This window comes from Lissotriton helveticus, chromosome 6 (genome assembly GCF_964261635.1).
Source record: "Lissotriton helveticus chromosome 6, aLisHel1.1, whole genome shotgun sequence".
NCBI classification, from domain to species: Eukaryota; Metazoa; Chordata; class Amphibia; order Caudata; family Salamandridae; genus Lissotriton; species Lissotriton helveticus.
The window spans coordinates 1236550540-1236576087 of record NC_136067.1 but is presented as its reverse complement, the minus strand read 5'-3'; the positions used below and the strand labels follow the sequence as shown (position 1 = coordinate 1236576087).

The 25548-nt window shown below is 49.2% G+C and overlaps 1 protein-coding gene across 1 annotated transcript in view; it reads right to left on the bottom strand.

The window, feature by feature from the left end:
• POLR3F (RNA polymerase III subunit F) overlaps positions 1–25548 on the bottom strand; it is a 167569-nt gene that overhangs the window by 54791 nt on the left and 87230 nt on the right. The window contains exons 6-7 of the mRNA XM_078648956.1: positions 18376–18519; positions 14412–14519 (exon numbers count right to left, since the gene is read on the bottom strand). Of these exons, the coding sequence (XP_078505082.1) occupies positions 14412–14519; positions 18376–18519 (252 nt within the window). The remainder of the gene's footprint in view (positions 1–14411; positions 14520–18375; positions 18520–25548) is intronic.

The window sequence follows — 25548 nt, the reverse complement described above, 5'->3', positions numbered from 1 at the left end:
AGGAAAGGGGGTTTAGATGAAAGAGCCTGGAGCTCACTCACTCTCCTGGCAGAGGTGATGGCAACCAGGAAAGCAGTCTTCAGAGTAAGAAGGCGGAGAGGACAGTTGTGAAGTGGTTCAAAGGGAGCGCACATCAGGAATGTAAGAACAAGGTTCAAGTCCCACTGAGGCATCACAAACGGAACAGGAGGGAACATGTGTGTGATGCCCTTCAGAAAACGATTTACAATAGGGGACTTGAACAAAGAAGGTTGATCAGGTAGCCTTAGAAAGGCTGAAAGGGCAGAAAGGTAGCCCTTGATAGTGCCCAGAGCAGAGCCCTGCTGGGCAAGCGAAAGAAGGAAGAGCAGAACCTCAGAAAGAGGGGCAGAAAGTGGATCCACAGCCTTTGCTGTGCACCATGCCACAAATTTATTCCACCTGCAGGCGTATACCGATTTTGTGGAGGGACGCCTGGCTGCCAGAATGACATTACAGACTTCAGGAGGCAAGTCAAATGGCCTCAACTGTCGCCGCTCAATCTCCACGCATGGAGGTGGAGACTGGACAGGTTCGGCTGGAGGACCGTCCCCTGCTGCTGCGACAGAAGGTCCTCCTGAAGAGGCAGACGGACCGGGGGATCGACTGACATACTGAGTAGCTCTGGATACCAGTACCTTTGTGCCCAGTCCGGAGCCCGGTCGCGCTTGATCTTCTTCAGCACTCTGGCCAGAAGTGGTATAGGCGGAAAGGCGAACAACAGACCGCAACTCCACTCGCGACGAAAAGCGTCTCCGAGCGAGTGCCGCCTTGGAAATTCCAACGCGCAGAACTGATGACATTGCGCGTTTAACCAAGGCTCTCCCCATTGCTGAAAGAGGCCTTGCGCCACATCCGAGTTCAGACGTCATTCGTGATCCATCATGCACCGACGGCTGAGCTCGTCCGCCCTGGCGTTCAGAGAACCTGCCAGGTGTTGAACCACCAGGGTCACGGCCTGATGTTCCAGCCACTGCCAGAGGCGCAGAGCCTCCTGGCAAAGGGTCCATGACCCTACCCCACCCTGTTTGTTGCAGTACCACATGGCGGTGGTGTTGTCCGTGAACACCTGCACTATACTCCCCCGAACAGAGGGGAGGAATGCCTTCAGTGCTAGACGAATCACCCGCAGCTCCAAAAGGTTGATATGGAGCCGGGACTCTGCCGGAGACCAGAGGCCTCTAATCTCCGCCTCTCCCATGTGGCCTCCCCAGCCCTAGAGGGACGCATCCGTCACAACTACGTGCTCCGGTTGGGGAAGGGAGAGGGATCTGCCGCTGACCCAATCGCGGTCCGTGAGCCACCACTGCAGCTGTCTCGCAGTGCCCTCCGAGATCAGGACATGGTCGGAGAGGTTGCCCTGATGCTGGGCCCACTGAAACTTCAGGTCCCACTGCAGAGCCCGCATCCGCCACCGGGCGTGATGCACCAGAAGGATGCAGGAGGCCATCAGCCCCAGAAGCCGCAGCGTCAACCTGACTGAGATCCGGGATAAAGGCTGAAAGAGTGGAATCAGAGCCTGAATATTCCGAACCCGCTGTTCGGGTGGATGAACCCGAAACTGCGCAGAGTCGAGAACCGCTCCGATGAAGAGGAGCTTCCGAGAGGGGCACAAGTGTGACTTGGGCACATTGATGGAGAACCCCAGCTGGTGCAGGAGGTCTGCCGTTGTCTGGAGGTGGCTGATGACTGTCTAGGGGCGAGCCCGCCTTTAACAACCAGTCGTCGAGGTAGGGGAAGACTGAAACCCCTAACCTGAGCAGATGAGCGGCGACCACCGCCATCACCTTTGTGAACACCCGTGGTGCGCTGGTAAGGCCGAAGGGGAGCACGGTAAACTGAAAGTGCTCGTGGCCAACCGTGAACCGCAGGTAGCGCCGGTGGGCCGGCAGGACGGGGATGTGGAAATAAGCGTCCTGCAAGTCCAACGCTACCATCCAGTCTCCTGGGTCCAGGGCAGCTAAGACCTGAGCCAGTGTCAGCATTTTGAACTTCTCCTTCCGGAGGAAGCCGTTGACGTTCCGGAGGTCCAAGATAGGGCGTAGGCCCCCTTTGCCCTTCTTGGGTACCAGAAAGTAGTGGGAGTAGCAACCACACCCTACTTCTGGCCCAGGAACGCGCTCGATGGCCCCCTTGGCCAAGAGGGCCGTAACTTCCTCCTGCACAAGTCGCAAATGATCCCCCGATACACGGTGGTTCTGCGGTGGCATTTCTGGAGGAGTCGCCTTGAAGGGGAGGGAGTAGCCCCTTCGGACGATTTGCAGCACTCACCTGTCCGACGTGACAGTGCGCCAGTGGAGGAGGTGATGGCGAACCCCACTGGCGACATGGGCCTGAAAGCACGGACTAGGAGGGTTTTGAGGCGGATGCTGCGAGGGAAGGTGTGGACTGTTCTCGCCGTTGTCCCTGACCGCCGCCACGGCGGTTTCCACGGCCGCCACCGCGTTGGGTATTACTCTGCGGTGCGTGGCTGGCAGCACGTGTGGGTACACCCCTTCCTTGGCCACGAAAGGAGCGAAAGGCACCCGATTGCTAGCGCGGGGCCGAGAGGCCCAAGGACTTGGCCTTAGCCCTGGAGTCCTTAAAGCGCTCAAGCGCATGGTCTGCCTTGTCGCCAAAAAGGCGACGGCCATCAAACGGCATGTCCATGAGTGTGTTCTGGACATCAGCCGAGAAGTTGGCGGACCTCAACCAGGCGTGGCGACGAATCGCCACCATCGTTGCCATCGCTCTGCCCAGTGAGTCGGTGGTATCCAGTCCACACCGGATAGAATAACGTGCCGCATCTCGGCCTTCCACAAGGGCTTGGCCGAGTTTAGCTCGTACCTCCAACGGGCATTCTGGCAGCACGTCCGCGACCGTATCCCACAGAGAGTGGGTGTAACGGCCCAAGAGGCATGCGGTGTTGGAAGACCGCAGTCCCAGACTCAGGGAGGAGAACACCTTCTTGCCGTATTGCTCATACCTCTTGGATTCCCTGTCAGGCGGAGCCGACGGGAATGCGGTCTGGGAATTGGAGGCCTGGATCACCAGGCTCTCAGGGGTGGGGTGGGTGGACAGGAAACAAGGGTCGCCCGGGGCCGGGCGGTGGCGTCTGGCCACGTTCCTATCTACAGGCGAACCTGTAGCGGGCCTGGACCAAGTGCCCAAAAGAACGTCGGTCAAGGCCTCATTAAACGGCAGCAGAGGCTCAGCCGAGCTTGACTGCGGTTTAAGGACCTCAGTGAGGAGGTTAGTCCTCACGGCCGCGACGGGGAGTTCAAGGCCCAAGGCTTTGGCCGCCCGCGTCAGCACCACACTGTAGGTTGCCCCCTCCTCCGTAGCGACGGTAGTAGGTGAGACCAAACCAGTGTCTGGCGAGGTGTCCAGACCACTGGCTTCCCTAAGTTCACCTGTCCAGTCCTCCTGGGTCCTCAGACCCCTCCCAATACTCATCACCCATCTCCTGGTACTCAGGGGTGTCAAATGATGGGGCCGCCTCATGGAAGATTAATTCTCCAAACGGCGTCGAGAGCGGCGCCCAGCGGCGCCGCTACCGGAGCAAGGGAGGTATCGGGGACGGCGCCGCCCGAAGACGGCGCCGGAGGTGACACCTGAGGGACTGGCGCCGGTGAGGTCGTCAAGTCAACCGGCGACGACCCGGATCCAGAAGCGGATCCAGTGGGGCCCTGCGGCGCCGTGCCCAAAGGCGCCGGCGGCGTCGAAGCATCCGACAGCGTCGGGGCCAAAGCCCCCGACCCGCTAGGGCCCCCAGACAGGTCCGCTGGGCCCGAAGGCGCCGCGGAGCCCGTCGGAGGGGTGAGGGACCTCATGGCCACGAGGAACCGCTTGATCTCCTCCGGCGTCGCGCGTGGCCCAGGGACCGGAGGGTGTGGCGCCGGACGTGACGCACTCGACTCCGACGGAGCCGCGTGGGCGGTGTCACCCGAACCCCCGACCGCGTCGTGCGAGCGTCGGGGGGAGTCGGAAGAGCGATGACGTCTCTTCGACTTCTTGTGCTTACCTGACGACTTCGACCCTGAGGAGTGATGTAGACTCCCGGAGTGATGTAGACTCCCGGAGTGATGTAGACTCCCGGAGCTATGGTGGCTCCGCTCCCGCGACCAGTCCCTCGACCTCTGTCCGGACCGGCACCTCTCACGGCGCGGGGCCAACTGCCAGAGCTCGAGTCGCTTGCGGGACCGCTCCCGTCTAGCTTTCGAGGTCAGGGCCCGGCAGTCGGAGCAGGTCTTGTCGTCATGATCGACACCGAGACAGTGGAGACACCGACGATGAGGGTCCGTGACCGACATCAGTCGGTCGCAATCCTTACAAGGCTTAAAACCTGGCATCCCTACCGGCACCGTTCGGAGTCGAAGACTCGAAGGAAAGATCAAAAAGGATCGTAAAAAGTTATAGTAAAAAAATGACTAAGGTACCACTTTTTCCGGATCTGCGCTGCTGGCGCGGAAAAAAGAAGAACTGACGTCAGCACGCGGAGGCGGCGTCTAAGTACTCCGACGACGTCATCACGGCGCCCACGACGCCGACGACGGACGCGGAGCCGCAGACGACGCCTACCGACGCGCAAGGGTACTGCTACGCAAAAAAATTCTGGATCTAGTCTGAGGCCTGGGGATATTCTAAGGTAAGGAATCTATCACTAACGTGTCTCTTTCAGATTTCACATTCATTGCATATGCCTGCCATCTAGTGTAGGGTCCGGAGTTGTGAAAGTTGTTTTCTTCCAAGAACTATTTAGAGTCACGAGGTGTAGTGACTTTTCCTCTCGTAGAAACTGTGACATCATACAAATATTTGGGCATTTAAATGGATTCCAAGGGCTCCTTTCGAAAACAGAAAGAAATGGTAAAAGCAAAAGCACTGTCCCTCGAAGCAGTATCGATGAAACTCTCGAGACAGCTACTTGGCCCTAGCTTATCTCCCCAACCGACAGTCATGAAGGCAAAGGTTATAAACCATCTAACCTATGGTCAAGATATTATGCTGGGGAGCAATTGTTTAATGCTGAACAAAACAATAACTAGAATTTTTAAACGAGCCTAGCACCTGCCGAAATCAGCATCACGGGTTCAGATCAGGCTCAAGTTTGGCATTTTTAACCACGAGGGTGTCGGAGCAGGCGCATTTATCAAGTTGTGTCATAGATTGCGCAATTGAAGGGAAGGAAGCCTGGGGGCCAAGTTGTGGCAAGAAATACCAGCTGGCTAATCTAGTCAAAAACATTGACCTTACCTTGAACACTCCCTGCAATTGCTTAAAGTCACGGATTACTGGTGTACCAACCCGCCTCAGCAGGCATTAAAACTGCCTATTAAAAAAGTGTTCGACTCTGGTCTTTTTATTAGGACAGGGCACAACTGTCTAAAAAAAAGCATGCCTGGTCCATAATCACGGAGCTCAAACCCAGACCAGAGGCCCCCTATCTTTCAAGCACTTATGCAGCCGTCTGGAAGAAAATATTTATGGTCCTGAGGATTGGTGAATGGCCCTTTTTAAAACATTAGCCAACTTGGTGCCGTTTAAATGATATCAAATGTAGGGGCTGCGGTCATCACTCAGAATCAATTGAGTATGTAGGGTGTGTTTGCCTCGCATTTCTTAATAACAGAAGGCGTTTGTTGCAGAGCGAATGGATCACACATGGAGTCAGATCATGCCGGCAAGCATTATAGCAGCAATGAATCCCAATAACATGATGCTTAACGTCAGGTTCACGAAATTCGTCATTAAAACTGCCAAAAAACTTACATCAGCAGGTTTAGAAGATCCATTGACGTAATTTGTACATCCATGAACAGACTGGGATTCTCGTGTGCTCCATCATCACTTGAAACACTTATCGATGGCCCTTTGCTTGTCTTATTGATAGTTAGGGGTGGGTCGCATACTCATTAACAAGGTTATTATGTTTTAACATATTTTAGCTGTTTCCTGCTCATTTTTTAAATATTTTGTATCACTGCATCTATTGTTAATATTTGTATCTTTTTTATGCATTTAAGATGAACAGTGTTTTCTTGCTTGTTTTTTATTCCAATTGTCATGATTTTAAATAATCAAACAATAAATAATAGTAAAAATAATCCTCTCTGTAGTAATGCGCATGGGCATCGACTCCACTGTAAGATGCTCTCCCGCAGGCGGGGGAGAAAGGAGTGTGAAGAATGTGTACGCTTTGTGATGACAATCTTAAATGTATAAATAGTGAAAACTAGTCAATTTTTGGAAATGCAACGTCCACAGGAATCCGGGGAAGAGGGTAGGCGCTTGCGAATCTACAGCACTGCATGCCTCGAATAGATGCTTACAGGGCAAGTAACATTCAGTTCGATGGCATGTGCCTGTAGATACACATGCTCTGCATAGACTGTAAAGCAGTCCCTCCTCATAAGCAGTGGCTAACATGTGGGTGTTGCAGTAGTTTGAAATAGGTTGCATAATAAGGTCTGTCCTACATTGGCTTGTCCACTTGCTAAAACATCCACACTAAAATGTTTGGTGAAAGTGTATTGTGTGAATCATGTAACTGCTTTACATATATCCGCGTTGAGAATATTTCCTAAAAAGTCCATGGTTGCTCCCTTTTTGCGAGTAGAGTGTGCTCTGGGAGGAACAGGTGAAGGACGTTTGGTCTTAGCATTTTACTATCCATCTGTGGAGATCCAGCAAAGGCATAGTACCAACTGTAGACTTTGTGGGTGGCCACATGAATCTCTATTGCATATAATATGTGTGTGTCCCAATTTGCTTAAATTACCGCGCATATTTTTAAAACCATTACTTTTGAAGCTTGAGGTAAGATCGGCTTGTTAGGCTCTCATTTTAGGTCTATCTGGCGAGTTGATTCTGTAGTTATGTCAATTGATAACTTTTTTTGCTGGTGCTGCTGAAAAATGTCTGGCATTGACTGTTTAAGGTATACAATAATCAAATCAAATGGTCCTAAGAGACATTTTAAAATACATGGTTTCTGTTTAATTGCTTATAAATAAATAAATAAATACTTGCACATTATGGCCTCCTGAAAGACTTATAGTGTCTATGCTGCTATGGTAATCTATTTTAACAACGAAGATGCTGATGCTCCTTTATTCCTTGGTTTAACAATGGAAGATATTGATGCACTTCTATAGCTTGTTTGCACAATGGAATCACTGTTTACCGCATGTCTGCATTTTAATATGTAATAATCCTGTCTATATCTTAATGAATTTTGTAGTTTATTTATACAATCCATACTAATATTATAAAGAGAGAGCCCAAACCTTTGAGGCGGGTAATCTCAGTAACCACAGCACCAACCACAACACCCAATACAGCGTTGGAAAGGGCAGTTGCAGCAGAAGGACATAGGCTATGCAGACGGCCACCATATTTTTTTTGCAGAGTTTTATATAGCGCGAACTTGACCCAAACTGAATCAGGTATCAGAGCGCATTACATAGCACCAGTTACGTTACATGAGGACACACATTCATTTTTGTTAGGCACGGGGAGATTAAGTGATTTTCCCAGAATCACAGGATGTTTGGCGTCGTTACCAAGACTCGAACCCAGATCCCCAGGTCCGAGGTCGAGCGCCTTAGCCATTAGGCCAACTCCTCTATACATTTAAAAGGTAAAAGAACCGTGCAGCAAAGTAGTCCCTTGTGAGCGTGTCTGTGTTGTGCTGTGGGCGTGGGCTGGGGGCGTTACTAACGCTGGGGGCGTGTGGTACGGCCATCACATCGTGGGCTGTGGGCGTGTGCTGGGGGCAAGACAAACACTGGGGGCGTGTGTCTGCCCTTCATGCCATGTGAGTCGTACATACAAGAGCCAATTACGTTGCTGCGCAGCATCAAGGGGCACGCTGGGGCCGTGAGAAACGCTGGGGGCGGGTGCTATGTTCCGTCCTTCATGCCATGTGGGTCGTACATTAATCAGAAGATCATCTGCTGTGGCCGTGTGCTGGGGGCGTGACAAACACGTTCACCTGGAGGCCTGGTAAGTAACGTTACTGCAGCCTCTCCTGCGCGCTGTTACTGAACTCTCTCATTCAACGAAATTACACGCGCCTGCTACCATCAACCAGGGCTCTAGCCGGGCTTAGGCGGCGGATCAGTACACTAATTACACGCGCCTGATGACATCAACCAGGGCTGCAGCTGGGCCTCAAGTGGGGGAACACGCGCTTGCTAACATCAAACAGGCCTGCATCTGGGCCTCAAGCGGGGAAACACGCAAATGAGCGTGTCTGCGGGGACAATTACTGCAGCCTCTCCTACTCGCTGTCACTCAACTCTCTCATTAAACGGATTTACCCGTGGCTGATAACTCTCTCATTCAACGACATTACACGCGCCTGCTAACATCATCCAGGGCTGTAGCCGGGCTCAGGCGGCGGATCACTACACCAATTACACGCGCCTGCTAACATCAGCCAGGGCTGCAGCTGGGCCTTCTCCGTTCCTGTTCTAATGAAACAAAAAATGTTGTCTACCGTGAGATTTTAAAATAAATTGCCCTTGCCAAATACACACATTACACACATTCTATTTCATACCCGGACAACGTCGGGACGGGCTGCTAGTGATTTATAAAGCTAATTAGATTTTATGTATAACTATGATTGAAACTACAAGTTGTTGAAGTATCCTCCGTGTGGCAGTTTTAAATAGAAACTCGCAAAGAGTTTTTTAGTTGTGGTATGGCTTGTAACTACAGATTTGTCTTTTTATACAGGTAACTACTATTTACAGGAATGTGATGATGTTTTATATAATGTCTTTTTTCTAAGATGTTTTAATTGCAATGATTTTTGTTAATCACAAAATAAACGTATTGATTTATTCAATGTGTCTTTGTGTATTTGGTAGAATGGTTCTTCTAAGGTTAATGCCTGGAGCTCACTAACGCATCTGAGTGAAGTTTTGGTGACTGAAAAAACCATCTTTCAAGATAGGAATTGAAAGGAGCATGAGTGTAGAGGCACAAAATGAGGTCTTGTGAGTACTATATTGAGGTTCCATGACGGTGCAGGAGGAATTCTGGGTGGAATAACACGTTTAAGTCCTTCCATGCAGGCTTTAATTTATGGAATTTTGAAGAGGGAAAGGTATTGTCTATTTGGAAGATAGGCAGCCACAGCCGTTAGATGTAAGCGTAAAGAAGTATACACTAAACCGGCCTTTTGTAAGTAACATAAGTATTTGCAAAGCACATGTTCACCAAAGGTATCTTGGCACTGAATAACAGAGGTTTATTGTTACCAAACTCAATGGTACTCATTTTATCAATCTCAGAAGAATGAATGTCTTAGTAGACCCACCAGGATTTAATCTTGTGACTATGAGGTAGAACACAGGCATCTACAGTGGACGCATTAGTACAGTAAGCCACCAGACCGGCCATCAGTGAAGTAGATAACAGATAATGTTTTGTACTGTGGCTGTTAAAGGCTTACATTTGTTTTGAGTGGCAGTAGCAACCAAAACATTTCCATTTGCTGCATAGCAGGCCCTTGAGGTAGGTTTACGTGCTTCTTTAAGAATGTCCATATATTTTGCTGGTAGCAGGGCCGGCTCTAGGCTCACGGAGGCCCTGAGCAGGAAGTGTAGGTAGGGGGCCCGAGGCCGCCAAATCCCTGCCAGGGGCCGCCACGCAAATATGTATCTAAGGATATATATTGGCGTGGCGGCCCCTGGGGTTTGGCGGCCCTGTGCAGGTGCACAGCTTGCACATGCCTTAGGCCGGCCCTGCTGGTAAGTTGAGATAACCAAATTCTATGACCTCAGAAGCGAGATTGCTATGTTGAGAGTTTTGGAATTTGATTTGTCCATGATTTTGTGTGAGAAGTTCCGGTCTGTTGGGGAGCTTCTCATGTGGGACTACTGAAAGATCCAGCAATGTTGTGAACCAAGGCCGACAAGCCCAAGTGGGAGCTACTAGGATCACTGTTAGAAAAGTCTGCTTGAGCTTCCGAGCCAGAAATGGAAGGAGAGGAAGAGGTGGAAACGCGTAGGCAAATATTTTTGACCAACTCATCCATAATGCATTGCCCATGGATAGCGGTTGTGGGAACCTGGAGGCGAAGTTTGGATATTATGCGTTGTCTGCTGTGGCAGAATGATCTATTTGAGGCAAGCCACACTTTTGGAAGTAAGGTAAGAGGACTTGTGGGTGGAGTTTCCATTCGTGGACTTGTTGCTGCATCCTGCTGAGCAGGTCTGCAAAGTCATTGTCTGTTCCCGGAAGGTATTCCGCTAACAGTTGCATGTGGTGATGTAGAGCCCAGTTCCAAATGGTCTAAGACAGGTGTGAGTTATGCAGACTGTCCCCCTCTTTTTGAGACAATACATGGCTGTCATATTGTCTGTCCGGACTAGGGACATGTGAAGGAGGAATGCTTTCAGTGCTAGGTGAACAGTTTGAAGCTCTAGGTAGTTAATGTGGAGAGACTGGTGCTTGACACCCTTTAGGCCCTTCACTGTGACGTTTTGTAGGTGAGCCCCCCCACCATTCTGTCTTTGATGCGTCTCTTGTGACAGTGATGTGGGGAACAGGGTTGATAAAATGGCCGCTCCTTCAATAGGTTGGTGGTGTTCCACCATTGTAGAGAACGGTGAGTGGGGTGGTCTATCAAAACTAGATTGGTCAACTGAACCCGTGACTGTGTGACCACTGGTGAGCTAGACATTGTTGTAACAGATTCATATGTAATCTAGCCTGGGGAACTATGACAATGCAGGAAGCCATCATCCCTTGCAGACACATGACCAACCTCACTGTAAGTTGTTCACTGATCTGAAATGGAGGCAGTTTGTCTGAAAGATTTAATTCTTATGGGATTGGGGTAAGCTAATCCGGTGTGTGTGTTTAGCATTGCTCCTAGGTATGGTTAAACTTTTAATGGTTTATTTACCCTAGGCGTTACAACCCTAGCCCTAATAGGGGCTTTAAGTATGGCCAAGAATGCCTTTTAACATAGGCAGGTAATGGGTAGCCCTGTGTGTGTTGGCAAGTGTGCAAAGAGAAGGTCACCCTCCAGAAGCTCTTTATGAAGTTCCACATTATGAAAAGCAGCAGCACTTGCTTTAACCTCATGGTAAGAGGTAGCATCTTCAGAAGGAGAAGGGCGCGCAGGATAAATATCAGGATCCGTGTCAGCAGGGGGATCAGTGTTGTAGGTGTCTCAGAGGTCATTTCCCTGTGGCCTCCCACACCACCAGTATCTGACTGTGGAGACCCATGTGGTGAATGATCTAGTAGCTCTCCTGGAGTGTATGGTGTAGCAGGAGAGTGTGGTAGTGCGGGAGGTAGGGGTGAAGGTGGAGTTGGCATGGGAGGTGAAAGGGGTGGAGTGCTGGTAGCTTTGGCCATAGTTTTCTTTTTCCGAGGGACTGGTATGTCCAAAGCCTCTTCAAAAGGTAAGCTTACTTTTAGGAGGTGGAGAAGAAGCTGTAGCCAGTATACGTTCAGTATATGCATGGATATGAATTTTCTTCTAGCGTGTCCAATTTCTCCTTTGACTTGTGCAGGATTGGTTTCACCTGCATTTCGGACTGAGCTGTGACTGCTTCAGCTCCAAAGCTTTCGGCTTAGAGGTAGACTGTGCAGTCAGCAGCTGCCGGCTCTGTAGCGAAGATCGACTCGATGCCTGTTGGTGGTCTTGGTACGAAAAAGCCGAAGTTGATGGCTTCGATTTCCATGCGCTTTCAGTGCCAAGCCTGAAGGCGGAACATCTGCAGCGTTTGTTAGGTGCTGACCATAGCTAGATAGCAGTGGTGACCCTTGGACTTGGGACTCAAAGTCCAGCAGTGCCATATGTTTTTGTTAGGATTGAGCTGGTGGACAGGTGCAGGGGAAGACGTATTCACAGGTTGTTAAGCTGAAGTAATGTGTTCTACTTCAAAGTTCTCTTCAAGCTGGAGCTCGAACTTCCATTAACAGAGAAGGCCCCCCTCGTCGATCGATGGCTGCTCCTGGGCATGCTACTCACCAAAGACGTTGGGAGTGTCGACAGTGGCTCTGTAGGACATCTTGAGGCAACAAAGTAAATGATTCAGAAGGGTGTTTTTGGAGCAGAATGACTTGCAGGCGGCGCAGACTGCTTTGTTGGTCTCCAGGGGAGCAAGCACAAGTTGCACTCTGAATGTTGCCCTGCGTGAGGGTACTGCACGTGGCAATGCAGCCAGAACAGAAAGTGTGTGCGTTCTATTACCAGTGGAGCATTTTTGGGAGGACTAGTAATAATGGAGAAGGTAGGCCCTGAAGAGGCTTTGGTGGAATGGAGTTATTTTATCGGACACATAGAAAAGAACTAGAGAATCAAACTGAAACAGAGTTGAAACGGAGCAAAGGCACACACGTCTGAACCAGACGGTGGAGAAAAAAACAATATAACAATAGAGTCAATGCCCATGTGCATTACCACTGAAAGAAGTCACTACACCTCGTGACTCGAAAGACTTCTTCGAAGAAAAACAACTTGCACAAGTCCGGATCCAACATTAGCTGTGCATACTCTTGCCATCATGTGTCTCTACAGTCACACATGCCATCAAACAGTTACTTACCTGCTGTCAGAACCCCTTTTAGAGGACCATGGGGCAGGTAGGGGTTACTGGATCCAACTGTGACGGTTAAGCCCTTTTACTTCTGATGTCTCTGGCCCACCTACTTTGGATCCTGATCCTCTGTATGGTTTGAGGAGATTAGGCTGTTGTGGGAGTTGTGGCTGATATTGTTTGGGACGAAAAGAAAACCCTCTTGAGAAGCCAGCTGCTCTGCTGGCTTTAAAGCATTCTAAGGCAGAGTCAGCCTTTTCACCAAAGAGCCACTTCTCATCAAAGGAAAGGCCCATCAAGTTGGCCTGAAAATCTGCTGAAAAATTAGATGTGTAGTCAAGTATGACTCTGAATAGTAATCAAGGAATCCATGGCACAGGGCACGGAGTCTGCCTAATCAAGGCCTGATTTGATAATATGACCAGAGGCATTTTGGCAATCGGATCTCCTTAAAATGGCCCTTCATATTGTTTGGGACATTTGGCAAAATCATCTGGGCCATATCTAATAGGGCATGAGTATGCCTAGCTAAAAGGCAGTTCACATTATTAGAATGTAAGGCCATACTGCCTGCAGAAAATGCCTTTTAGGCCCCAAGCCTCAAGGCGCTTTACTTAGTATCAGAGGGGCCGTTGGGAAGGCTGCTGCAGAGCATCAGGCTTGAGCAACCCGTCTCTCTGCTGATGGATGGACTGAAAGAACACCTGATCACCTGGTACTCTGCAACAGCAGTAACCTACAAGATGATTAATTACTGGGTGGAAGAGGATATCCCCCATGCGGCTAACATGAAGTTCTAAAAGACTCTGTAAAGGGAAGAAGGGGTTCTCAGAAGGCGGGAGCACCTCAGTGAGCACATTTTTCTTGGTCTACGTAGTGGGTAACTGGAAATCTAAGACCTCTGCAGCCTTTATCATCATTTTATTTAAGGGAACTACTTCAGGCATTCCTGCTTAGGATCTTTGTATATTAGGAGGTCAGAATACATACCAAAAATATCATGTAGGTGGTTTCTACATTCTTCCTCCTCTAGAAGTTGCTGTGTATCCCTACAGAATGTAATCTGGGGGGCGAAGGACTGTGACGTTGGTGGCGCCGTATCCAGTGGAGGTGCTTTCTGCAGCGTCAGTTATTGAGGTGCCGTATATCTGGGCACTTGTTCAAAATAAAGTGGCGTCAGTGCTGATTCTGTCAGAGTGGCAACGCTGGTGGAGGATGTGCAGTCCATGGCGTCGATTGTTGAGGCACTGTATACTTGAGTGCTGGATCAAAAGAATGAGGCATTGGTGGAAACATCGGACATAAACATCTGAAGTCGGTACGGAAATCCAGGTGCCAAAAAGACGACAGTCGGCATAGAGGCCTTCGAAAAGTTGGAATATACGACTTTGAGGAGCACCACTGAATTTGAACCTGGTGTTGCAAACTCTGGGAGGTCCGGTGCTCACGTTGGGACCTCAGGCGGTGGATGCACCAGCGCTGAAGATCCCTGAGGGCTAAGTGGATAATATTATTTGTGTAAACAGTCACACACCCAGAGTAGGCATCACAGACTGCAGGTTAGGAACCACTGCCCTAGAGCTATCTTATTTGTGTATTTGTATACAGTGTGTATCTTATAGCACAGTGGATATAAATTCCATTTGGGATTCTTCTTTCAAAAAACAGTTGGTGTGCCGGACTGTTACCAAAGGAGACATTATTAGTTCATTACGTAGTGACTGAGGAATTTCTGTTCAGAGCAATGCTCAAAAAGCACGATATACCATCCCCGCCACAGCATATTATCTTCTATATACAGGCATACCAGAAATGCTATGACAGAAGCTGCAGCTACACTCTCACCTTGCTGATGCCAAGTTCACAGATGAACTTCCATACTTCATGGGAGGACGCAAAAGAGCTGTTTCTCTGAATCATTGGATTCTGTTTACTTTCTCGAGCAGCTTCTGCCTGTAAGAGAAGAAAAAGGAACGAAATATGACAACATTCTGTACTCCCATTTCTTAGTTTTCTGTATTCATGGTTAGAGAGAGTGGGAGCGTGTGTGTGAGAGAGAATAAGAGTTAGACTTCATGGTGGTAAGCAGCGAAGTCTGGGGACTCTTGATTGTTCCCCTCAATGGACGCCAAGTATATGAAGATGCACCATAAACATTTGCCTACATACCCGCCCTTGTTCCTCTACAACCGTCTACCTCTCGTTTAATTGCACAGATGATAGATGAGCTGTTGTCAATAAAAGAAACCATAACATATAGTTTTTGGTTTTATTCTCATGGCTGCCTCTATTCTCAACATTTGGAAAGACTGACAAGAAAGCAAGTGAATAGATGGAGAGAGCATTGGTCAAATTACACTGTAGAGAGAGCAGTACTTGTAGAATAAACATGAAGTATTCCAAGAGGCAGTCTTACATTTTACTACTATTGGAACAGGTCTCTTAGAAACAAAATATGATAGCTTAATACAAATGAAGATGTGGATTCCGTCACAAAGGAAGAAAACATTTAGGTGGTAGCCCTAATGGAGAAAATGTGGACGCATTAACAAAGGAAGGAAACGTTATATTTACTGGACCAGGGTGTCAAAAGTAGCACAGGAGGGCCAGACCCACACCAGACTTTAAATTCTACAGGTGGCTAACCTCTCAACACCTTAACTTGTAGAAACCTCTGAATTGTGTGCGTTAAGTCCTCAGAGCTCACTAGTTGTGGTGTCCTAGTATCCTGAGGAAGGTGGCCCCTTAGCTGCATTATCAAATGAATTCACATTGGACTCTAAATGCTCACCGAACCATTTCCCTTTAAGCCTCTCCCTCCTAGAATATGGGACTCCTATATTCTTTGATGCAGAGCATCCCCCCCGCCGAGTTCTGAAAAAGATCAGAACCGACCAGGCCCAAGTCCTCCTGGATTGGGAACGAGAATATGGTGTCCAGAACTTCTGAGCATGAGCTTCTGTCCTCCAATCCGCCTGATAAACCATCATCACATTAGTGACCACCTGAGGGGCACAAGTGTTCCACTTTGCTGTGCCACTGTGAATCGTAGGTTACACTGATGGGCCTACAGGAAGAGGATATGAAAATAGGCATCCTGCAGCTCCGATGCTACCTTCCAGTCTTCAGAGTCAAGGGAAGACATGACCTGGGTCACAGTGAGCATCTTAAATGTCTCCTTCTTCAGAAAGGCATTGAGAGGATGCAGATCTAGGTTAGGGCAGAGGCCTTGGTGCTTATTTGGCACAAGAAAGTAGCAGGAATAGCAACCACAACCTACTTCTAATTCCAGCACGATCTCAATGGCTTCTTTGACCTTCCTGGCAAAGCATGGAGAGGTAGTCTTCCATCAGCTGCTCGTAGGAATGGATGGGGCAGTTTCTAGGAGTGGGACGGCGTAACTCCGCTGGACAATTTGGGGTGCCCACTTGTCCAAGTTTTAGCCTGCCAATGGGGCCAGGTGATGCCTGATCATGCCTCAACAGGTTGACTGTGCCTTTATGAGGGTACACTAAGATGTTTGGAGGCTGTGGACTGGGCAGATCTCTGGCCTTGGCTCCCACAGGAGCTGTGGGAGCTGCTTCTGTGGCCATGAAAATACTGAGGAACCTGTTGGTTGTGGCAGCTTTGCTGGAATGGCCTCAGCTGATTGCTCCTTCCATTAAAACGGTACAGGCTAAGTAACTGTGTGGGGTTATGGGGAGCCTACGTCCTGAGCGGAGATCCTACTCTCCCTGAAGTGCTCAAGTAGTGAATCTGTTTTGTCGATGAACAAGCAAGTGCCATCGCAAGGCATGGCCTGAAGGGATGCAGCGACACCCCCTGAAAAGTCAGTTGATCTCAGCCAGAAGTGGTGGGAGAATTTCACGACGAAGCAATGGCCCAGCCCAGTATGTCTCGCATGTCCAGCCCACATCTGATGCTGAACTTTACTGCGTCCCTGCAATCAGCAATAGCCTGGTTCAGACCTCCCTGAGACCATAGGCAGCACCTGTGCAACAGAGTCCCACATAATATGGCTATATTGGCCCAAGATGATGCAAGGTTTACCGACTACAATGCAAAGCTGGGAGAAGAGAAAACCCTCTTTCCAAATGTATCCAGCCTCTTGGATCCCCTATCCAGTGGAGTGGTAGAGAATGGAATTCACTTTGGAAGTTAAGTCCTGCTCCACTGGGTTCAAAGGGGTTGGGTTAGGAAAGGTTAGTCACAAGGAGTGGACAGTGGTGATGTGCAATCGCCCTGTGCACAGGGTGCCCGTGCAGATTCCGGCCCAGGCCCTGAGCAAGACACCAGAGAGGGCTTCATTGAAGGGCAGTAAGAGTTCTGTGTGTGTCCATCAAGACGCCAGTCTGGACTTCCACAAGGGTAGCTGGAGGTCGGTGACCTCTGCCACCCTCCTCACCACCATAGCAAAGGATGCCCCCTCCCACGCAGCCAAACTAGAGGAGATCAGGCCAGTGTCTGGTGAAGTGTCCATGCCACTGGCGTCACCTAGTTCCTATCAGTAGTCATCATCTAACTAGATTAAAGTGTCTTCATGGAGATCACGGCAGCCATAAGGATACTTAGATCCACAGCAGTAAAAATTCCCACAGGGCCTGTCAAAGGAAGGAGGCACAATTTTTTGACGCAGATTATCACAGGGTTCCGGTTGGAGCTGGTGTCGACGTCGAGCAACGCCGGTTCAGCCCTGTATCGGAGTCATAAAGGACTATAGGCTCAGCATCGGAAAATCGTGATGGGGCTGTACCCAAGTGAAGGTCGTGGATTGGCGACTGCAGTCAGTCCAGATCCAGAGAGCCTGACTAGATTTCAGGCTGCGGTTCGCCCTTTGCACGAGTCAGAGCACTTCCAAGACCCATGGGAGCTCGAAGGCATTCCAAATGGCCAAGCAGCCAAAATAGTAGGTGCATGGCCTGAGTTGGGTGAAGGACGCTCCAGCTACAGAAAATGCAGGGGGGCGCTGAGCAGAAGCAGGCTCAGGTCCCAAGGTGGATTGTGGGAGCCAGGCCTCAACTTGTGGCAACGTCTGATGACTTGGACAGGCGCAGGAAAGTAGTACAGTGCTTCAACATCTTGGATTTCTTATGTTTGTGGGACTTACCCATGTGACCAGACCTCAGAGGTGTAGAGGTTTCGATGTTGGGCCACCAGTAGCTTTGTCTTCCACTCCCGAATCTCCTTTGGATTCATGGTGCGCAGTCAGGTCAGTTCCTGGAGTCACGGTCTGGCTTCAGGCACCATAAGCAAATCAGATGGAGGAACAGACACTTGCATGTGACAGGCCCACAGGGTTTAAAACCCACTGGTTTCTTAGAGGATATCACTAAAGTACACAGGTAGCAAAAGCCTCAAAACGTCTATAAAAGGTCTACAAAATATGGTTATAAAGGGACGGAGGTAGCTCTTTCAGATCTGCACTGTTGGCACGTAAGACAGAAACTGATGTCATCATGCTGGGATGGAGCCTATAAGCAGAACACGTCACATCCGACTCATACAACACCAAGCCATTCAACACCACCTACCAACGCACAGAGGTACTGCTCAAGATTTTCTGAATCCAGTATGACGCCTGGGGAATATTCTAAGGAAAGAAATCTGCAGCTAGAAGCCTCTATCAGATGGTTCAGCTCACCTGCAGATCTGAGGACTATCAGGTCTGGCTTAAGACTCCCCTACAATTTTAGGCAACAACACATTCTTCAAGTTGTCTATGTGGATGGCTCCTTTCTGAAAAGCTGTCAGACATCCACTGACTTCATATATCATATGAAAGAACACATTTAGGAGTATAATACAATACCTTGGTCTGTAGGAATTTAAAGCATTGTTGGTTTAACACCTCCACAAATTCAGATTCAAAGTCTTGGTCACTGTACCAGGCTCCGCCGGTCACTGATCGATCAGGCTGCACATTGTACAACATGTAAACCTTTTTCTTTGAGGCCTGTAAACACACACCCATAAGATATTAGAGGTATAAAATAATATTAATTCTCAACAGAAGTGCATAGTCAAAATGAAAAGGAAAGTCTACTAATACTATCTCTCAAATTTTAAATATTTCTCTTGAGCCTTGTTTCTTCTTCTGCTGCACCATATCGAGACATAATAATGGTGTTCTAGAACCCATTAAATCAACAACAGACAAGACTACTTTGGAACATAGATGCGTCTGCAGCTCATGCATAGTATCAAAGCATTCTATTCTTATGTATGGATATAATAGATGCTTTTTATAATGATCATGGAGTGGCCATCATTTAAAGTATATCACACTAGTGTGTGGCTTAAGCAGGGTGATGATGTTTTTTTTTTTTTAAATACACTTTATTGATGACTTTGACATTCCGTCCACTGCAATGAGTATCATACAGAGGCAGTTGTTTGTATTTATGATAGGTACAGCATATATGTTACATGCAAATTCCGTATATGTTGCTCAATGCAATACAAATAAAAAACAAAGAACAACGATCTCCGATGAAATCGTTGGCACTAAAACACTGTAGTCCCAGCACAAAACTTGTCAGTATAAAGCCTTTATATTTCTAATTAACAAGAGAAACGTGTTCAACCGTGTTCCCTCCCTCCCTAACCCGCCCACTCCTGACTCCTGGTCAGTCTTAATTTAGCTTCCATAATAATCAAAGTAGTATGTTAGAGGTGTAACACTATAGTGCCCTTGGGTTATAGTGCATGAGTCTGGGGCTCGGTACCTAAGATAAAGGGTCGCAGACCGACATTGTGTGTTATGGGGTTGGGGTACCCTGTGGGGGTAATAAGTCAAGTGATTCTAGTGCGAGTAGCATAACCTCCCAGTCCATCAAGATGGGTTGCTTTCTCAGTCCCCTCTCTTCTTTGCGAAGAGCTGCAACCTCTGCCTTTCCCCACTGAAGCATGTTGGCTTGCCAAGTGGATACCGCAGGACATCTGGGGGACTTCCACCTCATGGTGAGGGCTCTTACTGCTAAAATGAGGGCCAAGTCTAAAAACCTCAATTGCACTTTCTGCACCTTAGTGCGTCTACGTAGACCCATGAGACAGTTCGGAGCGTCGTCAGAAACTGGGATTTGCGTGACTTCGCTCAGAGAGTGACGAACTCCCACCCAGTAGTCTCAGGGGCAGGACCATAGCATACGAAGGAAGTCCGCCTCATCTCCTTTACAGCGGGGGCAGCAGTGGGAAGAGTCTGGGAACATACGATGAATCATCTTAGGGGTGAGGTATGATCTATGAAGACCATCGTCTGGATGAACTTCAGTTTCGCGTTACGTGAGACTTTTTTGGGGTGTTCTAGCATGCATTTCCAAGCCTTGTCAGTGATTTCAATATTAGAGTCCTCGGACCAGTGCGCTCTAAGAGATGTGAGTGTAATTGCTGCATGTGTCCGGATACCTGTGTATAACCAACGGACCAGGTACCCCCCATTTTCCATGTAGTATACCAGGCTATGTTGTGAGGGTTCACTACGCTGTGGGGCCCAAGTGTTCCTAATGTAATGGGACACTGCGGCGTGTAGTAAGTAGAGGCGTGGGGATGCGCCCGTAGCCTGAAGGAAGGAGTCATGATCAAGCATGATACCATCCCCGAAGAACGATCCAATGTCCTCCACCCCCGCGTCTATCCAGTCCTGTATCCTGACCCTCGTGAGCCTGCATTGTGGTGTGGGAATGCCCAAGATGGGTATGTTCGTTGCGTAAGGGGTCGCCGGGGCGCTGTATGATAATGCCTTCTTCCAGCATTGTAGTGCAGTCTTCAGTAGGGGGGCTATCCATGGGAATCTTGGCTTTAGGCAATAGTAGTGAGTGCAGCTCGCCCCGGTCTAACTCTCGAGGTGTATACTCAATTTCCTGTAAATTTCTCCCCGCGGTCCAGTAAGATAACCACTGGAGCTGAATGGCGTAGTAGTAGGCCCTGAAGTCCGGAACTCCTAGGCCGCCACTTTGGGTCTCCAGTTGGAGTTTCCGCAGACTCATTCGTCTGCGGCCCGTGCCCCAAATAAGGTTCACCAATATAGTAGTCAGTGTGTTGAAAATGGACTGTGGAATAACAACGGGCAAGTTCACGAAATAGTATAATAGGCGAGGGAGCATCAACATTTTCGAGATGACGATTTGCCCCATCAACGATAGCGGCAGAGAGGACCAAAAGACCACACTGGCACGAAGGGCCGTTATAGCCCGCACTATATGTTGCTTTCAATTTGATCCGTCTGCGTTCTGTAGACTTGAATGCCTAAATATTTAAAGGTAATGGGGGCCACCAGTAGGGTGTAGTCGCCACGCCACAGGTTGTGTGGGTATGGTGTTTCCTGAAAGAAGAGGGCTGTAGATTTTCCCCGGTTTATAGCTAAACCAGAGAGACATTCAAAATTGGCAAACACATCGGGAAGAGGAGTATTGTTAGTTGTCAGATCCCATAGATACAAGAGAATGTCATCTGCGTAAATGGAAATTAGGTGGTTCGCACCATCAATGGGGATACCAAGCTGGTCCGCCGATCTTCGAAGTGCTATAGCTAGGGACTCCAGCGCAAGAACAAATAGCAGGGAGGATAGCGGGCATCCCTGTCTTGTACCCCTATGGATCGTATATTGGTCTGAGATGTAACGGCCTGTGCGTGCTCTGGCTGTGGGGGATGTGTATAATAAGCGTACCCATTTGAGATATGTGTCCGGAAATCCAAAGCGTTGTAGTGCTGCAAATATAAAGTCCCAGGAGAGGGAATCAAAGGCCTGCCTAGGGTCTAGCGCTATGCATCCCGCAGACTGGTAAACCTGTAGAGTGGCCTTCATGACGTAGTGTAGCCGTCTGGTATTAAGGGATGTGCTACGGTTCGGCAGGAAACCGCATTGGTCACTGTGTACGAGTGTATTAAGGTATGGCTGTATACGATTGGCAAGTGCCTTACTTAAAAAATTTTATTCAGTCGCTAGTAGGGAAAGGGGTCTATAATTAGACAGTTCTAAGCCATCACGTCCTGGTTTGGGTATTGACCTGACCAGTGCTTGCATGGTGGAATGTGGTAGATGACCAGTCTCAAAGGCAACTTTATATACGGACTCCAGTGTGGGTACCAAGGTCTCTAAGTATGTATGGTAGAATTCAATTGGTAACCCATCAATCCCTGGTGCTTTGTTACGATTCAGACCCTTAATTGCAGCTCGGATTTCTTGTTAGGTTATGGGGCCTTTTGTACGTCCTCAGGGATTACCGGAAAGGGGAGATCCTGTAAAAACTCTGCTATAGAGGGGACATCCGCAGGAGGAGGTGGTGGGAAAAGTGCACTAAGTTGGTCATAAAAGGCTGTGTTTATTTCAGGCTGGGTATGGGCTATATGTCCTGCAGGCATACAGATTCTAGTTATGATCGGCGGATAAGGTCTATCCCGAACTATGCGGGCAAGCAGTGTACCAGGCCTGTCAGCTTCTGTGTGTTTACGTTGTAGGAATGCTTTATTGTCCGCAGTGTCTCTAGTGTATCAGCGTGCTCTATACAGGCAGACTGCAATGCCTCTTTTTTTTCAGTGTCGGTCACAGCCACTTGTTCGAGTGTGTCCATTTGTTGTTCGACTCTCAGTAAATGTTGGTGCGTGCCCTGTCGAGCCCCTACCAACTGTCCTATTGATGCCCCCTGTATCACCACTTTCAGGGCGTCCCATTCGATTAAGTTGGAGGAGGCTGTGTTCCAATTTTCAGCTAAATAGTTAGTTGTAGTGTTGGAAAGGGCTGTACGAAATGGGGCATCTTGTAGCAATGGCCGGTGCAACTTCCAGGTGGGCACCGGGGTGGGTACATTACCCCAGTTAAGTGTGAGCTCTAGGGGGTTATGATCTGAGAAGGTTTTTGCTAGGTATGTGGACTGGCAGAACTGAGTGATACTGGATCTAGAGCAGAGGAATCTGTCGATTCTGGTATGGAGACTATGTACTGGAGAATAAAATGAATATTCTGTGTGTGTAGGATGTAGGCATCGCCATGTGTCAGACAGCGCCCATCCGTCATCCCATGTGGTGAACAGATCGGCCACTTTGCTAGCGTTCGTGCCATGAAGTGGGGGAAGTGATCTATCCAGGGTAGTGTCCGATACGGCGTTCCAGTCTCCACCCAGCACCCAGGTGATACCATCCCAGTCTACTAATGCTACTCCTAGTTGATGTACGAAGCGGTCCTGATCAAAGTTAGGGGCATAAACGCTACAGAGGACCACCAGGGAACCATCTAGTGTACCCTTCAATAGTATGTATCCCCCTTGGTCATCAACTCGGCGTTCCAGCTCAAGGAATGGGACCCCGTGGCGTATCCAAATAGTTGCACCTCTGGCAAATGCCGAATAGTTAGAGTAAATCTGACCCCTCCATTTTTTGAGTGTTTTTTGTGTTTCAAACTCAGTTAAATGGGATTCTTGTAGGAACGCTATATGTACCTTATGCCTGAGGAGATATGCATGTACACGGTGCGGTTTCTGAATCGCCCCCAATCCACGTACATTCCATGTGGTTAGGTTGTAAGACCCTAGAGTGGTAACTGTTCTGGCCATGTCCTCATGTGTAGTGTGGGGCTCCAGTTCACGTGGAGCCAGTAGACTAATCTCGACCAGGAGTCCCCTTTCCCCGAAACAGTAACAAAACCTGGCTCTGTGCCGGAACTACGCTGGGCCCAACAATAGTGCACAAGAATTACATAACAGATAACGGTGCATACGCTAGTAGGGAGGCTGCCGTCCCTATCGCAGTCATGGTCATAGCAAGATCCGCTACTTGGCGGCTCTATGGACCCCTGCACGGGGGGTATTACAATTAGATATGTCAGAGGCAGTGTTACCGTCTTAAGCAATCATTTGTGAGAGATGGCCGGAGTCCCCGCAGAAACAGAGCTCAATTCGTATACAGACAGGGGTGATCACTATGTATCTCTGTAACAAACAATTCAAACCCTCCATATTAATAGACAGGCTATGGCAGGGTGACAATGTTCATATTTACAAGTATGAAAAAAGGATTTGATGGGCTCCGGGATGTGGAGGCTATGCTGTCCAGAGGAGCGAGTACCAAATAATATTTCCATAGTCATTGCAGATTCGTCTTCAGTTTTCAGTTATTAATTATGTGGTCTGCTGCCCGGGGTGTAATCGTGGGGAAGAGAGTTATACTGTGTTCAGAGTCTGAGTTTAGGGTGCTGTCCTCCGAGTCCGTGAGGATTTTGTTGGAGTCTTCTCAGAAAGCACCGGCAACCGCAAGGGCCCCTTCCTGGTCACGACGTTTTTGTTCTCGCGATGGGCCGGCGCCGCCTTTGCTCTGGTTTGAGTTCTGAGATCGAAGAGAGCCCAGTTTAGGGAGCCTGTCTGATCCCTGTGATGATAAATCTGAGTGGCTGAGCTGGCTGGAGCCAAGGCACATAACTTCAATCCATTCCTCGGCATCTGCTGGGCTCTCGAAGAAGTGTTTTTTTTGTCGTAAATAACTTTCAGCCGGGCAGGATACAGAAGTGCGTATTTGAGTTGTGCTTTCTAAAGTTTCTTCTTTACGGCTTCATAGGACGATCTCTGCCTCTGTACCATGATGGTGTAGTCAGGGTACAACGATATGCGGTCGTTTTCAAATTGGGTCAACGCTTTTTCTCTTGCTTTCTGCAGCAGAACTTCGCGGTCCCTATAATTTAGGATTTTTACTATCAGACGGCGAGGCGATGCGCCAGGCTTGGGCGGTCCAGTTGGTATTCTGTGAGCTCGTTCGACACAGAAGTATGGAGAGAAGCCCTCAGGCACAACATGATCCCTGAACCACGCCTCCATAAACTCTGCTGCCTTAACCCCTTCACTGCGTTCCGGGAAGGCCAATGACGCGTATATTGTTGCGCCTGTTCCTGCCCTCTGCATCTTCCACCCGATCTAAGAGGCCTGTTATCTGTTATAGTTGCTGTAAGGTTGACGAGTTTGTCGCAACCCAGGGGGCCAGGTCTGTGAGGGATTGTCCGTGGTCTTTGACCGTGTCCGCAAGCTTACCGTGGTCCGCCCTGAGTAGTCTAAGGTCTGTAATGAGCGTACCAATCTGTAGTTCGAGTGCCACCCTGGAGTCGCAGATTTCCTTAAGAATTAGGTCCAGCTTATCGGGTGCTCCCTCCATACGCTCAGAAGACGCAGCCCCAGGCGAAGAAGGACGACTAGTGGGTTCTGTCATGGTGGAGGGTGGGTCTGTTCCTTGTCAGCTATCCAGTGTTTTTGCCCGGACTCTACCCATGACGTGGGTTCTCAGTTAGGCGCAGAGCAGGCCCTTCCCAGTGGGTGATCAGGAGGGGTGTCAACAATATTCTGGGCAATTGCAGGAGTAAGTCCCGTCCTTCCCTTAGTAGGCGTTTGGATATGCGTTGCCGTCGAAACCATGTGGTCCGATAGGGAAGTCTGGTAGCGGGAGGGGGGGGGGGTCCCCTTACTGGAGAGTCATCAGAAGAACCCCTTCCATAAAGTGTCCAACAGGGTTGACTGATAGCAGGACGCAGTGTCAAGTAGGCCAATGCAGGACCTAAGGCCTGGTATCAACAGCTGGTAGGCGCAAGGTGTTGTTGGGCGATGGCGCCGGTTGATTTCGGCCGGTCGTGTCCTTTCCTGCACGGGTACAGGACTGTGCAGCGCAGCGGATCCTTTCTCAGCCTCCTCTGTCAGTAAGGTAGCCCAATGTCAGCGGTGTAGGCCCCACCTCGGGGAGACATGCAGTATTCTGCCGCAGTGCTGCAAGGGACAACACTGTAAATTATGAGGCCTCTAGCGTGATGACGCCCTCTACTGTAGAGGGGGAAGCCTACTGCATTCGAATTGCAGAATCAATAGAAGGTCGTTTCTACACTCCCGGGGCCCTCCGCATGTGTTCACACTGTCCAGGCCCCACCGGGCCTCGAGTCCCAGGGATAGACATCGTAGCGCACCCCAGCAGATAGCCAGACACAGGGGGCGGGGTGTACAGGCCAGTGAGGGCCAAT